Raw genomic sequence first — 17,990 nt, forward strand, 5'->3', positions numbered from 1 at the left:
ATCAACTGATGACACAATCCACACCGCTTGCAAGTTTATTCTGGACTCTTGGCGGTTTCTCTTCTTGCGTATTGCGGCAACTTTACAGGGGCTAAATGACAATGTCGAGGTCTGGCAGCCACGAGAGGGCTTCAGGAGTCGGTGTTGTTTGGCCCTTCCTCCATTTGAAGGAACGCAGAACGACAGCGCTAAACTCTCATTATCCCATAGCTGTCAACCCATACGGTTTATACCCCGTATTCTTGTACACGGGAATTGAGTTTTCAGGTCCATACGGCGCACAGCCGTTTCAATATGGGCAAACACATTTTTATATTTTAATAATAGGGGTTTTCACATTTTTTCTGGCAACAAAACTGACACCTTTTGCAAGGAATCATGTTTACATTAACCACAATACATGCAGTCAAATGCAAACAAAATAAACAATACTCTGATAATTTATGTATTGTCCTTGAAACTGATTGGTCCACACCAGAGACGGCTTTCTTTTGAGCCTCGTCTCAATTGGTGCTAGACCAGAGGACGCCAACAGGCGTTGTTTTAATTTTGACCGCAAGTATTGTGTTAATGCACACATGATTCCTTGTAAAAAGGTTTCAGTTTTGTTGCCAGAAAAATGGGAAAACCACTATTATTATATTTTGGTACTGCAAAGGAGGTCTAATGATGTAGATTTCTCTATTTGTCTATTTGTATGGGTTTCTCCCTTGTGATAGGACTTTGTAGGATGAACGTTGAAATTCATAAGGGGCACGGGGTGACCAATAAGGTCTGAATTGGTCTGTAATCCGGGGTTGACAGGTATATCATCCTGAAGCGTCTTTTTTTCAACGGTTTTACTTAACTTGATCCCTCTGTTTGTCTGGGTCAAATCTTGTAATCAAAATTTCGTCCACTTCCCGTTGTCCAATCAATTCCACATTTTGCACACGTACTCAGATCCGGTGACAATGCATGCCTGTATCAAAATCAGGCATCAATTAATCAATTAATTGGCTCTTTTAAAGCAATTCACATTTTGTATGGACGGCTTATTCAGAGCCGGCCCAGCCACTAAGCGACCCTTGCAATTGCAACGGGCCCCGTGGCCAGCAGAGGGCCCCCTAGAGTCACTGCTAGCTAGTGGGTGAAAAAAATCATACATCAAAGGGGCCTCCAACCAAATTTTGCTTAGGGCCCCCAAAGGTCTAGGGCCGGTTCTGGGCTTATTGATTAAACATTTATTTGTGTAGGTCAAAAACGCCACGGTCCTTAAACTCTGGAATAGCCTCGCCCAAGAAGCAGGCGCAACGTGTCTCTTGTAATCAGGATATCGTCCACTTCCCGTTGCCCAATCGAGTTATTTACTTGTTAGTGCACTTTAAAACACTTTTTTAAAGAGTTTATTTAACCGATAGTTGTAAACGCCTCCTCCTCCTCTCCACCCCACAGCACGGAGTGCAATAACTCCACCCAAACATCCGTGCTGGCGTTATCGTATCCTGGGTCAAAGTCACCTGGGTTGTTTACGAGTTTGCTGCACTTCCTGCACCAGATTGACGCCGTCTTTACCTTGTCCAAAAATGATTGCCCCGTCAAAACGCACGCGGCGTCAAGCCGTCGTCGCCGTTCGAGTCGTTCTGCTACTGATCTCAGTGAGTGTCGACCCATTGCGACAAGCAACAACAACAGTCCGTGCGTTTTCAGCTACAACAATTAAGAAGAATGTGCGCGCACGCCGTTTTGGGGAAGTTTGCGTGCGCACCTCACTGGTTTCGTTTCGCGACAGCTTCCGTTGTGCTGTGGAGGGGGACCTCGCCGTGGTCTCTGCGCTCTAATTGCGATTTTTCTGACAGATTTTCAGATTAAACATTTTAAAGTCAAGCTTCAGTTCAATATTCACGGTGTAATGGATTTAAAACATGTGATGGAGCATTACCGCACGATACCATCAAAATATCAACTGCTCTCTATGTATTCTAATGCAAGGATGAGAACTGAAAAGATATGAATTCCTTCCAACATGTATTTATTAAAATGTTTAGATTGAAATAGAACAATCAAGCATAGAACAATTGTTAAGTTAAATAAATAAAGTTCTAATATCTTAATTTGAAGCTTTCGTGACTGCAGGAATCCATACTCTTTGGTTCTTTCGGTAAAGTCACGTAGGTAGAAAAAATAAAATAATATATCACGAAATTTCCGCCCGAGGACGAGCGCTTGTATTGCGATCGAAACGTTGTGATCTTTTATTATATTTTTTTCTACCTACGTGACTTTACCGAAAGAACTAAAGAGTATAAAGTTATAATAAAAAATAAAACAATTCCAATGAGAAAGCAATTGAACTTTTAAAATCGCAAAAAATCGCAGCCTTTGCGATTTGTTAATCGCATTGTATCAAATTTCGATTTGAAATCGATGAATCGTTCAGCCCGAGCTCGGGCGCTGCTAACTTGTGCACGGAGCTGCGATCCCAGCCACGGCTAACGTCAGTGGCGAGTGTCGTCTCAAGTGGTCCCTCCCCCCACTTCAACCCACAGTTACCAACATTACTGCCCACAACCCCGATGACCCGCAGCTATGTGGGGGTGACCTTCACCCAGCAGTGACGAAGGGCTGCTTGTATAATTTGAAATGGAAGTGCACTACGTGTGTATGTATGTTGAACTTTTTACTGGTAGGAACCTCCTGGTTACACCAGCTCACAGGGGATTATTGTGTCCGTCGTGCAGGGAGGGGCTGGGTGAGGAGGGAGGGGCTGGGTGGGGAGTGTGGGGCTGGGTGGGGAGGGGGGGGGCTGGGTGGGAAGGGTGGGGAGGGGCTGGGTGGGGAGGGTGGGGGGGCTGGTTACCCCGTGGTGCCCTTATAAAACTCAACGTTTAACCTACTCACGCCGGCTTGTGCCCGCCCTCACAGTCGGGCATATTTGCGGAATACACCACGCCGCCGTTGACCCTGGCCATTGACCGAGCAACCCAACGTTCCTACCAGCTCCCTCCGCAGGAATGTGTTTCGCACCTGTACGTAGCCAACCGTGATAAATCGGAGGTCACACGGCGGGTGGGAATGCAGAGGACCGTGCTCACCGGAGGACGGACGACAAACTAAACAGAAAAAGCAGTTCTAAAGGAATGAGTTTTCAATCTAGATTTAAAAGGCGATAACGCTCCGGTGGCTCCCTAATGTTGGAAGGAAGAGCGTTCCAGACGGCCGCAGAAGCGCGTCTGAAAGCGTGCGCGATGCGACGACCGCTGTCTTTGTTCGATGTGGCTGTTGTGGCTAAGCGCTTTGTGTGTAATGAGTGCCACCTTATAATAATGTATTCGATCAGCAAGTACATTAATATTCCACAGACCTTGTCAATCCGATGAAGCCTACTGCGCATGTGAAATTAAGCGTCGTCCTTTACACTTAAACCTGTCATCAAAACTACCTCTAAAAAGCAAACATGCGGATACGTCAGCTGTGCTTGCGCACAGCAATTGCCCAAGCTCTGCTGTCCCCTATATATCTATTAAGATGTGTTCAGCTAAATCTGCTTGAATGAGGTGACGCTCAGTCTGACGCCGAGCGAGACAATTTCTCTCGAGGATGGAGAACACTGTGCTGGGGAACACGGCTCGGGTACTTGTGGATGCTTCCGACAACAGAATCATCAACACCACCCCGTTGTGCGCTGTTCCATTTGAGCAAGGTCAATCATTTCCCCTCGTAGACTTTGACCCCCAACATCATCCCACTTTGTATCCATCTCTACCACCAGTTTTAGATCCCTCTGCCCCCAGGTCTATGAAGGGGGGGGGGGGAGTCTGTGAAAGATGAATGATTTATTTGAGGGGATGAAACTTGTTTTTACTCCCATTTCAGATTTTTCTGTTTGACAAACAAGTGGAAGGTTGCTCTGAGACAATGTACGAATCAACGACTGGAATTTGCTGTTTCATGTGCAGTGAAGGTAAACAATGCAACTTTTGCATAGTTACAATTCCCACACAGGTTACACAGGTTTTCAGCCAGTCCAAACCTCACAGTCACATTGCATTTGTTGTTTTTGTATATCTTCTGTGCCACGTAACCCAGTACATTATTGGCTGATTCGATTATGGTATACCTAGACTACCTCGTTTGTTGTACAATTGAGTATTTGTATCAATAAAACGGAACTTTATGAACATTTACTTTAATTCTATACCTTTCCCATGTCGTCGGATAGGAAATGTTTTTTATCATGGATTTCTCAAAACAAGTATATATAGCAATGAATTACAGTAACCACATTATGGTAAGGAACAGTTCCTGTTATATGATATTAGAGAACTGCTGTATTGTAGTTTAGAAATAACTTTAATAGGCCACTTCCACACAACAAGAGATGGCAGCTGGAATCTTACAGCCACAAATAAGGATTATTTTTGGTTCATCTCATCTATCGGCAAATTCACAGGGATCTGATAATACAGTAATGGGAAGAAGTCCAGTTCTCTTGACCCCTGTGAATCATAGTATTTACTGCTAAGAAAATGACAGACCAAATGAGTTATATTGTATCTTTACGTATTCATTCAAATCACCTGGTTGAATCGAGATGGTGGTTGGATGGGTGACCTCTATGCATTAAACAGGTGTTTTAGGTTTGAAGTTTTCGTGACTGCAAGGATTCATACTCCTTGCGTAGGTAAAAAATTAAAATAAATTTAATCACGACGTTTCGGAGGCAACACAAGCTTCGGTCTACGTGACTTTACCGAAAAAACACAAAGAGTAGGTGTTTTAGGCTTCTCCAGGGCTGATTTGCAAATTATGACAAATTGGTCCCATCCCATGGATTAAAATCATCTTTAATATCATACCTCGGTTGTGCCCTGAGTTGTCCTACACAATTTGGCTCCACATATGCGTGGAAGTTTCCACATTATTGGGAAAGCATTATCATGTGTTTGCAAGTCCAGCCATTTTGGTTTAATGCGTTTATAGAAAATGTTAAAGTTATATTAGTTGGTTTAAATGAGATATAAATAGTTCTTAGCTTGTAGATATATGATTAAGATTCATCCTCACTGTCTAAGAAACGTTTTAAGTTTGGAAATGAAAATTCTTAAAAGTTATTTTGAAATGCCACAGTGGCGAGATGTTAACTACTTTGCCTGGTACGCAGTAGGACATGGGTTCGATCTCAACCCCGACGCCTGATGTAGATTTGGAGTTTTCATGTTCTCTCCATAGTCGTGTGGATTTGTCTCCGGGTCCTCCAGTTTTTCCTTTTACATTTAGAATCAACATACGTTTAGAATATTTGGCTCCGATACATTTCCACGTGATAAGCCACTTCGTTGAGCTATAATTTGTGACCAGGTCACTTCTGAAAAAGAGCTAGATAGCTCAGTTGGCCTTACCAGGTAGAATCCAAATAATTTAGTTTATATCTACTAGACACACACGTTCTGTTTTTAGGGTATCACCTTTAATGAACATTGCACTTTTTTTACTTTGTGAAATATAAAATACAATAAAATTGGTGTTAACTTGTTTATATTTTTGTTAGAAAGACTTAAAGTGAATGTTTACTACAATATTTAAGTGCATTTGTTGTTTTGAATTGGAATGGTTGGGCCGGCGGTCAGAACATCAGAACGCACTCCTCACGTAACTTATTTGTGATGTAATAATATAAGCATAACATGGTTCATGGATGCAAATCGAGTGTATTTGTGCTGGTTTATTCCAGGGCAGTACAAGATGTTTGATTGCTCTTCTAATGAAGGGGATTCATTCTGCAGACAATGTAGTAATGGACACTACATGGATAAAGTCAACAATGCGACAAAGTGCAACGAGTGCAGCCTCTGTGACGCCAGTAATTACTTCATATGTAACATTACATGTATTTTAATAGTTATTTTAACTTTGAAATTGCATTCTAATATCACGTATATTTAGTTTTGGTCACCATGTAAAGACTATACTACCCTTCTAGTCTTAGGTAGATGCATGCTTCTGCATTTCAAATCACGACGTTATTATATATTGTGTAAATTGGTGTTGGAAAATCCTGATTTAGTCCAGAGTATGTTCACCCATGAAATCCTTGTCTGTCATGTAGACCCATAGTTAAACAACCCTCCAGAAAAGATTGCATTCAGTTGCTGATGGGCATTATAATGGTGAATCAAGCCATAACCATTAAAGAGCCGAGCCAAAAAAGTCCATTAATGTTAGAAAATAAATATATTTAATGGTAAAATATCCATCACCTCTGAAATGGTGCGCAAAACTAAGAAATATGTATTCTGTATTGAATATTGTGGATGTAACTTTACGTTTGGTTTTGTGCAGACGAAGAAGTTGATCAGCCGTGTAATCTGAAACGCGACGCCATATGCCGCTGCAGGGAGGGTTACTACCGCCATGATATTTCAAATCGTTGTGAGGCAACTGGTAAGCAATAATGATAACCATGGTTACTGTAAACTGATTGTACAAGTAACCGAATTGCAAAAGCCACAAGGCTAATTAAAATTGTTCTTTCTGAAGAAATGTTAAAATGGTAATTATAAATATGAAAAATACAAATTCTTTATAGAAAAATATATGATCAGAGGGTGTATCTCCATGCATTATTGCATCACATGCTGACACAATTAAAAGCGCAGCCTCAGTGTTCTAGTTCTGTAGGCCAGTATGAAGTTGCTGAGTGCATTAGAGGTGATTACAATTACTGTAGAATACACAAATTGTTCACTTTAATTGTGACTGGGTGTTATAATGCATTCCTGTGATTCAGTACCTTCACTGTGACATAACCACTTATTGGGAAAGGAAAGATATAATCTTACATCTTATTCTATATTCTACATGCTAATCTTTCAAGAAAAATACATCATATTGCCCAGTATTATATGTAGAGGAAAAGGTTTCAGATGTCAGACTAGAAGAATTAAACTCGACGTGTTACAGTCTGAAAAGGTGGAATCAATCATTATGGCTAGACACAACACTTGGTGAAATCATATTTGTGGACTTGTTCACGAAATGATTACATGGGAATTAAAATATAACAATACGTTTGACCATTTCTGGAAATAAAACAGGTGTCAAGATGTAAAACACCAAACAGAACCCTTTTTCAAGGAATCTTGTCTGCATTAACCACACGTACTTGTGGTGAACATGCAAACAACAAACATGCTCTGATAATATATATGTGTAGTGAGTCACTCAGAGACACTTGTAGTAGGAGGCACTTCACAGGTACAAGAAGTAACTACACTAGAGTCAGGACAGCTAGCAGGCTGCCTGACTAACAACTCTGAGGAGGTGAAGACAGTGACGAAGACTCCAGCAGCACGACGCGTTCCACTGCAACAACAGCCCCGAACCTTCGCTCAGGGTCCCCTTTTATCCACCCAGCGTGGCCTCACTCCGCCCCCGGCCCCGCCCCCCTTCGAGAACCTACTCGAAGGTTACCGGGCTTTACCTCACGTGCCCCCTCTATGACGTGACCTGTTGGCAGACAGGGCTGCTACAACTGCAGATCCCCTCTCTGCCAGCAACCAGCGTTATGCGCCATAGTGATCCATTCCATGTCACTACATATGCAATATAACACTGATTTAAAGAACTAAACAGCCATTAGTCTCTTACTGTACTGTATGTAAATTGTTCACGAAGATCATTGGGAAGATAATGAGATTGAATAGATATACTGAGATTACATGAAGAAATTACCTAAATTTATCAAAAATGGACTCGTGGCTACACGTTTTAGCGAACATTATTTTGCAGTGATATAAATTCTAAAAAACTGGATTGGAGAAACAAAGGCATGTATATTAATGGGAACAATCATTTTACAATGGAAATTAACTTCCGGAAGTGTTAAAATAACTAAATATAGAAAGTTGATCTTGGAATAAACATGAGCAAACAAAGTTCATGTATAACATTTAACATCAATTATATTTTCCACAAGCATTTGCATACATTTATTTGTGACTTTTTTGCAGTAAATATAACATTGGTCTAATGGTATGAAGGCAGCTAATAAATGTTGGCATGTGTTATTATTGTATTGTACTTTCACACTGTCTGCTGACAACACCATGGGGATGTTTTATTTAAGTTAAAAACCCTCACTTTTACCTTCTCTCCTCAGGGCATGCATCTGCTGTCATAATTGTCCTAATCATCGTGGTTATTATTTTGGCAGTGAGTATTTTAATTTATATTCTTTTAAAGAGGAAAAGATCTAGGTGGACCAGTGCACGTTACACATCTGTTCAGAATGGTAAGAATTTCATTTATTAAAACACAATTGTATAATGTCATTGTATATGCTGCGCTGTGTTTATATGAGATGAAGTAATATGCAGACACTGTGCAGTGAAACCTCTCATCTGCACTCCTATGCTATGTGCCTCATCCGTGGGTGTCAAATTGATTATCATGTATGTATGTTGAACTTCTTTCGCACCATACATAGTCAACCGTGCTCATTGGAGCTGCAGGGGAAGGACAACAAACATTTCCAAAAATGATACTAGTCACGCTGCTGCTGATAATGGCCAGCCCGAACGATGGCGCTCCCACTTGTTTATAGATTCCATTTGGAAATGAGCTCCTTAAATATGTTGAACTTTCAACCACAGTGTCGCCTTAGGTTTTGACGTAATGAAAGTGTAAATTATCTGTAATGGGCTCTGGGTAAAATTGGGGATTGTTGGGAGTATTTTACTGACTGAAATGTAATGTTAAATAACAATTTTAACTGCTAAATATTTATTTGTATATTTCTGTTCCATTGCAGATGATGATCTTACACGTTACAATGAATACTTAAAAGACAAGACAGAGTACATTGCAGACTACAACTTTGGAAAACATATACTCCTGGAAAACAGATTCGTGTGTCCTTTGTTATTCCCAATTGATCACGTTAGGTATCTCAAGGAGCATTATTTTATGTCCAGGCAAACGAAACACACCCACACAATAGAAGACAAACCAACGCATTATAAACAATTGTTTGACCCAATTCTCGAGCTAACGCCTCGCCTAGTTGTGCTCACTGGTGATCCCGGAATTGGAAAATCCACTCTTTGTCAAAAGATTGTGTACGATTTTGTTTCTGGAGATTTGTTTCATAACTCCTTTAAGCACGTGATCTTCTTAAGATTTAAAGAAATAAATAATTGTACTGATGATATTTCATTCAGAGAACTTTTGGCAAAAATTCATTCAGGTATCGAAACGTTTCCTGACCTCCCGACAGCAAGAGATATCATTATAGTATTAGATGGGCTAGATGAGTTCAGAGATCGTCTTGACTTTAACTTATCCAGCAGTGATCCAAATAAAAAAAGTAAAGTGAGTGAAATAATTGCTGGTCTGATAGAAGGAAAGTTGTTGAAAGGGGCTTCTATTTTACTTACAACACGAAAGGTTTCGCTGGACCAATTGTATCTCGTTAAGGTCGACAAATACGTTGAGATTGTAGGATTTCACAAAAAGGAAATACAAGAATACTTTGAAAAGATGTTCCCACAAGATAACATAGAAAATGATATCTATGAGAGAGTACAACAATGTGATCGCTTGTTCAATTTCTGTTACATCCCTGCCTTCTGCTGGATAATAGCTTTAACATTCAAGTCATATTTTAACAAGGACAACATTTTTCTCAAACTATTTAAGTCAAGCACCACAACTGAACTATTATCAAAGTTTCTTTTTTTGCTACTTAATCATCACACAGGAAAACAAACCGATGTCAATGAATCCATATCATCACTTGCTAATATAGCATTTTGGGGAATTGAAAAATGCACTCAACAGTTTGAGAAGAAACATTTGCAAGAATTTAATGTGAACCCACAAAAGCTGAACGGTACTTTTTTGAGTGAGATATTTAAATCTGAAGACATTTTAATAAAAACAAATTACGTATTTTTTCACGAGTCAATACAAGAGTTTTTTGCTGCATTGACTTTTTACCTGCCGGACCCAAAAATAACAATTTCAGAGTTCATTCAAAGAACGGAGTCATGTGATGATGGACATTACGATGTGGTTAAATTGTTTTTATGTGGCTTGGCATCCGAAAAAGCATTGGAAAACCTTGGTGACTACATTCATACACCAGATTTGACTCATAAAAAAATATTAATTGACTGGTTGAAAAATGACATCAGTCAGTACAAATATGACAAGAAAAAGATCATTCATATTTTGCATTGTATATTTGAGTTACAAGACGAACAGGCCACACGTGATATTACAGGTGGCGTGGAAGAGATTGACATTTCAGAGGTGCAGATTTCTTCAATGGATTGTGTTGCGCTCTCCGATCTCTTGAGCAATCGCAAGAGACCGATAGACACACTCAATCTGAGTAAATGTGGCATCGACTTTGGTGAACTAAAAAGACTGGTGCCTGCTGTAAAGAACTGCAAAAGATTGATGTGAGTAAAATACTGAATATATTAATTATGTATTATACAGCATAACCTTTCATGTATACAGCGCATTCTCGTGAAGAGCCCTTTTGTCAGGAGTGACATGCACAAGGAATTGCAAGGCTGCACCTTTACCTGTTTATATAATTTAAAAAATTCGAATGTCTAACCAATTAATGATAATTTGGCATGTGGAGTGAAACTTGGTTACCTGAAAAAGTGCTGTACATATGATGGGATCACGCAAGAGTTTGTACAGATGAGTCAGCAACCCCTTGAGTTTAATGCCAACAACTGGGCAACGCATATCTCAGTGAGTTGGGTATTGAATTTTTATTACAATATTTACCCAGAAATTTGGAGGTGTAATGAAACCTGCTTCACCTGCCGAATGAATAATACAACAGTACTCTGTTGTTCATTGTACACTTGCTTGCTTGATTCCATGTTTACAAATGTTTGTAGTTTCTGATGGGGTGTAATGGGTCTTAAAGCATTAGAAATATAATTTTACATGTAAAACGGTCCATGAAAGAAGATTTTACAGAACTGGTTTGAAATCCCTTTAAGTGAACTTGTTATGCACAACTTACAGGGTGCATTTTGCAGGAGGCCGGCTCCAGAGAAGTGCTGACTGCATGGCAGTCCATGGCTGATGATTAGGAAGTGGTGGCAAATGTGTTATATAATCGATCTGCCTTGTGACAATATTGTTGTGAAGGGCGCTATATTAAATAGTGTGATTGCTTATCCACAGAGGAGTCACCTGGAAGTGATCTCCTGTAAACACCAAATTAATATATTTTTTACGTGTGCCTTCTCACGGATAAGACGAAGTGGCAGCGAATACAGGTGACAGCAAATTGAATCTGATTGCATTTCTCCACTGATAGCTGCATGGATTTCATGAACAATTTCTGTGGATAAATGTGGATGATATAATCTGGCACCAGCATGCCCCTCATAGCCCCCTGGATAAGAGGAGGTTGACCTTATGCAGTATCTAGAACTGTGTAGCATATAAGTTGGGGTTGCTATATCATGAAATGTAGTATATTGTGTTACCTGCAGCCATCAATTAGGCTGCTGTCCTATCTATGCATGGTTTTTCTCCAGGTCGTACAGTTTTTCACCAGCAAATAAAACACTTTACAGTACTGTTTATGGATTTACCATACATTCCAAGCAGGACTGTGCTAAAGCATAGACTTAACATTCTTGTTTTACATTGAGAAGCAAAATAATCATTTTTCCTCCTGATGACGATCGCTTGTGTTGTGATCGAAACGTCGTAGTTTTTGGTTATTTTCTTTGAACCTATCTACGTGACTTTACCGAAAGACCCAAGGAATATGAATACAAACTATTAATCTTATGTACATTGTTAGGTTTTGTTAACGCTTTATTTGTATTGCTTGTAATTTGAAGGTTTACTTAAGTTTTTTTAGTGGCATAGTGTATATAGCAATACATATCTTTGTATGTTTACGTTATTGTATTACAATATTTCTGTGTTACATGGATTCTTTTTTCACGTGTTTTTTAGACTCCTAGGCAACCCACTTGGTGATGACAATTTGAAGTTTCTGGCAGAAGAGATGGAGGAATGTGGAAATCTGGAGGTGTTAGAGTGAGTGTTGTGTTATGTATTCTTGGTCATGAGCAACATGTTATTTGTATATCTCAAATATAAACATGACATAACTTGATTTGGCTCTGTAGCTCAGGAGCTTTCGGCCAGCACTGCCGAGATCCTGTGGTACATTTGGAGCAGCCACCGATGATTTTAAAGCCAGTACTTAAGTGTCACGAGTTAATGGTCTCAACTCAGTTGCTGTTATGTGAACAGAGAAATATAATGTCAACTTTGCTTTGTCAATTCAATATATTCCAGCTTTGAGGAGGAAAAGTTTTGTAATGTGGCATATAAACATGTGGAGAAGAGGCCTGTTGATGTGACTTCAGAGTAAATTCTGACATCGCCTTCCAGGAGGAATTCTGACACGACATTACTGTTACACTCTTTGGAGAGAGGACACGAAGATAAATCTCATTGCCATGTAACATCATGCCAAATACACGTTCAGAATATAATTGTGGAAAAAAGGCAACATTATTTTCTTAAACATTGGTAACTGCAGATTGTGCTGGTATTACTGGGCATTTACAAACTTAAACTTGGTAAAGAATGTGTTGATTTGAAGTTTTCGTGACTGCAGGGATCCATTTCTCTTTGGGTCTTTCGGTAAAGTCACGTAGGTAGAAAAATAAATAATAAATCACGACGTTTCGATCGTATACAAGCAATCGGTCATTAGGTGAAAAGATACAGCAGTTCAAATGCTAAACAGTTCTACTGCTGTATCTTTTCACCTGATGACGATTGAAACGTCGTGATTTTGTATTTATTTTTCGACCTACGTGACTTTACCGAAAGAACCAAAGAGTAATATTTTGGTGCCCTGAAAATCTGGTGAAAACAATTTGGTAATTTCTACTTGTACCCAAAATTATAAATTAAAAGTAACAATATTCACCACATTTTTATTTTATTACATTTGTGTAATGACTCCCGGAAAACTTGAACTGTCGAGGTTTCTTTACTTATTATTTAGGGCGCTTCACACAGATAACTCGGTCAGGGATAATGTGCAGATAACTTGGGCCAGGGATGGGACGCAAGTGGCGACAACGCGAAAACAGCGACGATGTGAAGCCAAGTAGACCCCAATCCCACGGCAGCCCCGAGTCTTGCCTCTCGCCTCTTTTTAAATCCTTTATATTAAGTTCACTTGCTTGCTTGCTTAGGACCGTGCAAATCTTTCGGTCGTTTTTTAACCCACTTCCCGTGATCCAATCGAGCTGACATTTTCCACACAGACTCGTTGTGCGTGACAATTAATGTTCGTGAAAAAGTTTCCCAAAATTTTACACTTTTTAGGACAAAAATATTATATTTAATTACCAATTGCTTAATGGTGCAATGCAATCATCTGACCCATAGGTGGCAGCCATCTCAAGCCAGAGGACGAGAGGACTCTCGCCACCACGCATATAAAGGATTTATAGTGAAAAACTTTGTTTTTACAGGTTATACTTATTACGGGTTATACTTATTACGGGTTATACTTGTTATTTCCGGCGTGGCCCTCACTCCGCCCCCGGCATCGCCCCCTTTGTCAAACTCTCCAGCCCGTTCCCGAACTTCCCAGATGGTTCCCCCTCCGTAATTACCCCTCGTGACCACTTGGCCATGTCCTGTTCCTGCACCCACACTGTCTCCACACACGCAATGTCTCTACATCTGTAAGGATCACCCAAGCCCCCGTTTATTAAATAAATCATCAATACTGCCGTATACTAGCTGTCGGAGGGTTAATCCGAGGGGTTCAAACAGTGAAAAGCGTGGGGAAGGGATATGGAAGTGGAGGACGGACAGGGGGCAGATAAGGAAGAAAGGTAATTGGTAAGGGTGAGAACTTAGGAATCCTTCCAGGAGATTCGGTAATAGAGAATAAAAAGTGGGCAGGACGTGAGTATGGGGTTTTTTGAATGAGGCTTCCCCACCAGTGCATGTGTGAGTGATAATGGCATAAAATTTGCTTAACTGAAGATCTTCTGTGGACTTTCTTACACATTGTAAGCTCCACCACTTTTACTGTCTCGATAACTGCTTTTTTAATGTATATTTTGCCATAAATAGATAAATGCACATTACCTTTTTTCTTTGCAGCTTGCAATCTTGCCAACTGACAAATGAATCAATCTCTGCTCTCCAGAAGATCGTTATGGCCAACAGTAATGTAAAGACACTCAGGTATGTTTTGTGTGACACACTGGCACTTATCAATTGTATGTTGGATTGTTACCTCCATTTTATTGGGGACAATTTCACCAGAGATTGATGATCTCCAATAGGGCTTCTTACACATACACCAGTTATAAAAAAAAACTGGATGCTTTTTTGGAGGCATGCCACTGCAATCTTATGCCTTCCAAAAACAGATGAAGTTGCTTTGTGAAATGATAGCACATGCCTAATAGTGGACTCTTACAAGGTCAGAATGGAAGCCACTTAACTTTTATCAAATTGGAGTAGATTAGATGTGATGAACATTTCCACATGTCCAAAGTTCTTATGCTTGGTCGGAAATAAACTATGACCAGAGACAAAATTGACAACACTTCTCACAAACTTGATTTGAAGCTTTCGTGACTGGTTCTTTCGGTAAAGTCACGTAGAAAGAAAAGAAAAGAAATAATAGAATACGACGTTTCGATTGCAACACAAGCAATCGTCATCAGGTAGAAAACAAACCGAGTGAACTTAGAAATACAATGCAATACAAGTCGGCTAACAGTCAACACCTTACCTGGTTGATTACGTTCTTCCAAAGATTGCTAATTTGAGAGACAAAACAGACACGGAGACACAGACAAACAAGCAGAGAGAGCACAGAGACAGAGAGACAACAAACACAGACCCAACGCCTCTGTGTCGAGGCCTTACATAGAGGGTGGGGGGGCAGAGAGAGAGGTGGGTCTGCTGGAGCAGAGAAATTAGCATGTCAATAAGAGCTGTGTGGAAATCCACCCCGTGGCGGCCAGGGGAGAGAAAGAGCAAATTAACCTATTAGACCCTGGTAAATGTTAGAAAGACAAATAGGCAGTTTGAGAAAACAAGCTTGGCAATTTTTTGAAAATGTAATGCAATGCAACACAGAGTCGGCTAATACACAGTTAACGCATATCCTGGTTGATTATGTTCTCCAAAGTTTGCTAAATTAGAAGTTAAGTGTGAAATTTAACAGACAGAGAGAAAACAGACTTAAATCCTCCCCGTAGAGGTCGTTCAAACTTGATTTGAAGCTTTCGTGACTTCTCACAAGGTTAGTTAAACATTTTAGAAATTTATATATTGGTTCCTCATTACATAGGGCCTATGATGTGTTATAACATTTTGGCCCAAAATGTTATCCTGCCGAGAAATAGATGGCGATTGCTGATGATATTAAAGTGTATATGATTATTAGCTTGTAATATTCATATAGCCGGGCGTAGTGGAACTTGCCTGTTTTCGGTGGAGGCAAGGATTGGTGAATCACAAATGTTGTGAAACTCCCTTTCCATGGGTGTTGATGTGCCATACTCTGGCTTTCCAGGAGAATACGGTACTCTGAGAGTGATCGAATACTGTGTGCATTGCAAATTGCAATTATTATAATGGACTATTAAAATTTAGTAATTGCATTATATCCCCATGTCGGAATGTCATACCAGGAAATTATTTACCTTGTTCCCATTATTTGTCTTTCAGGCTCTGCAATAACGAATTTGATGCCACGTTCAGGAATCTCTTTTTTCAAATGGAGATAAACAAGAATGTGGACGTAATATTGAACGACAATCCTCTCGATCAAGCTATCCATAACGTCTAATTGTGCATCCTCCGAAGGGCCAGGGCCCTAAAACACCAACTATTACAACAAACGCATTACCTGGCATTGATGGGGAATGGAGGGTGCCGGTTATGAGTTATACTTCTGGTTCAAATTTTCCAAGTCCATAAACCTTTTCAAGAAATAAATTAACGAAGACATAAGCAATAACTCTTTAGAGATACTCATTCAGGATGGGCCAGATATTCAACAAGTTACAATACAGCACAACGCGATCACAAGTGTGGATAGCGGATGTTTGCAAGAGGCCGCCCACACCACCATTCGGCAGCATCCTGAAGCTTCCTTAAACAATAGATCTATCGGGAAGGGAGCGGCCAGATGGCTATTGTATATTTTTCAGAAACGTAAAGTAAGATTTGTCTTGGCATCTGAGAGATGCTGGTTAAGAGCATTCTGGATGTTACGGTGCCAGATAATATTTTTGCTGTATATATTAAAGGTAGTGTTATTGACCGAGGTTTTTGTAACAGGTGACAGTATATTCTATTAGCAGTATATCTATTTATTATTTACCTTTTCTACGTATTTACGGTAAATGCGGATAACATGGACCATATCAATGGTTTTAAATAATGATTGGCTAGTGTAATGCAGTAATAAAGCAGTGCCTTTCAGCTGTGGCAGCATCAAGACCTTAACAGCAGTGGTGAAAGGTAATAATTTTTCATTAATCTCCACAGCCATTCTAATCCATTGCTGGACGAATGCCAACCTACACCAACGGATATCATCGCTCAGACTCCAGTGGTTATCCTTTTAGGAGGATTCTCCATTATCAACGTTGGCTATGTACGGCGCGAAATAAAGTTCAACATGCCAATCTGCCAATGTCGCCCATCAGACATCACCCCCAAATCAAGCTGCGCGTCATGCCAAAACCCATCCGTTTTGAGTTAACTTTAAATGTTAATCCAATGTACAGATGGTATGCATGTATTTTTGCATTGGAATAAATTGTTCGATTTTATGAGTAGTAATGTGATGGTGCTTGAGTGGCAGATGTGCTAGAGAAGGTGCCACGTGTCAGCAAAAAGAAAAACGTTGGAAAGATAAAATAGTATTTTATTTTAATTATACTAGTATTTTAAAAAGTAAAATTCTTTAAAAAACAGTTCTTTAAAAACCACCACATTTGCAATATATTATATGAAAACCAATCCGTTAGGTTCCAACATTAATTACATTGACAACTTCCAATCATCCATTTACGTACATGTCTAAAAACACTTTAAATGTTTACGCAATACTAAAAAACACGCTGGCAGTTCGACTCGAATTAATACCAATGCACCTCAAATACCGCCTCCCTATGTTAAGTACACCAAGAAAAACCACGGCAGAGCATTCGCAAAACCGAGACAACCCAGCCGTGTGTCAAGACGCGTTTCCCACACTGCAGTTGTGCGAGTCGGAACTCGAGGGAAGCCTTCCCCGTATGGGGACCCATTTCAGGATTAGCGGTCACAAGCTTCGAAAAATGTGGTTTGCGGTAGAAGAGCAAGTAGGTTTCGGCTATCATTTGATTTAGGACAATTTGCACACAAGATTCACATTCGCACAAAAAGTACCCCCCCCCCCCCCCTCTCAAACTGCCTTTCCTTCCCGTTGTCCGTTTCGTGCTGTTTTTACAGCCAATGTTCAGTGGGCTTTCAAAGCACATTGCACAGAAATCGTTAATAAAAAAGGGCTAGTAAACTGAAGCTGTGTATGGAGGTCCAGTACAAGAGTTGACTTCCGAAAACACTCCGCAATGTCTAGCTTTTAAGACAAGCTGAAGGTTATTGTAAACATGTTTTTGGTGAGCATCATCCAATTGAGACCACCTTTCAGACAAGTCACCCAATTACTACTTGTACGACCCGTCACGGTAGATGCGCAATGTCCATCGACCGCTTGCTCAGAGCCGTAGAACGAAAATGAACGTCGCCCTTAAATTAAGAACGGGGGGAGAAGCGATGCGTACACCGAAAACCAGGTTACAGCGAAATTTAAAAAACGGAAACAAGTGTCCGTGAACAGGTGCGTTCTCATTCTTCAACCCAGTTAAAAAAAAAAAGACACGCACTCCGGTTGTGAAGAAAAAAAATTC

At 40.1% G+C, this 17,990-nt stretch overlaps 1 protein-coding gene across 2 annotated transcripts; it reads left to right on the forward strand.

The window, feature by feature from the left end:
• Positions 1–1,480: 1,480 nt before the first annotated feature.
• On the forward strand, positions 1,481–16,868 carry LOC133345010 (NACHT, LRR and PYD domains-containing protein 1 homolog). Of its 2 annotated transcripts, none has more exons than XM_061555354.1 (9): positions 1,481–1,637; positions 3,856–3,943; positions 5,714–5,842; positions 6,322–6,423; positions 8,141–8,272; positions 8,792–10,445; positions 11,986–12,069; positions 14,173–14,256; positions 15,757–16,868. In XM_061555354.1, exons 1-9 carry the CDS (start codon positions 1,566–1,568, stop codon positions 15,875–15,877), a joined length of 2,466 nt encoding a protein of 821 aa, XP_061411338.1. In that variant the 5' UTR covers positions 1,481–1,565; the 3' UTR covers positions 15,878–16,868. The 2 variants fall into 2 exon arrangements, with proteins under 2 accessions (XP_061411338.1, XP_061411339.1); XM_061555355.1 differs by lacking the exon at positions 1,481–1,637 and adding an exon at positions 3,040–3,682.
• Positions 16,869–17,990: the final 1,122 nt, after the last annotated feature.

Source organism: Lethenteron reissneri, chromosome 21 (assembly GCF_015708825.2).
Source record: "Lethenteron reissneri isolate LAM-NWPU_2019-01 chromosome 21, ASM1570882v1, whole genome shotgun sequence".
NCBI classification, from domain to species: Eukaryota; Metazoa; Chordata; class Hyperoartia; order Petromyzontiformes; family Petromyzontidae; genus Lethenteron; species Lethenteron reissneri.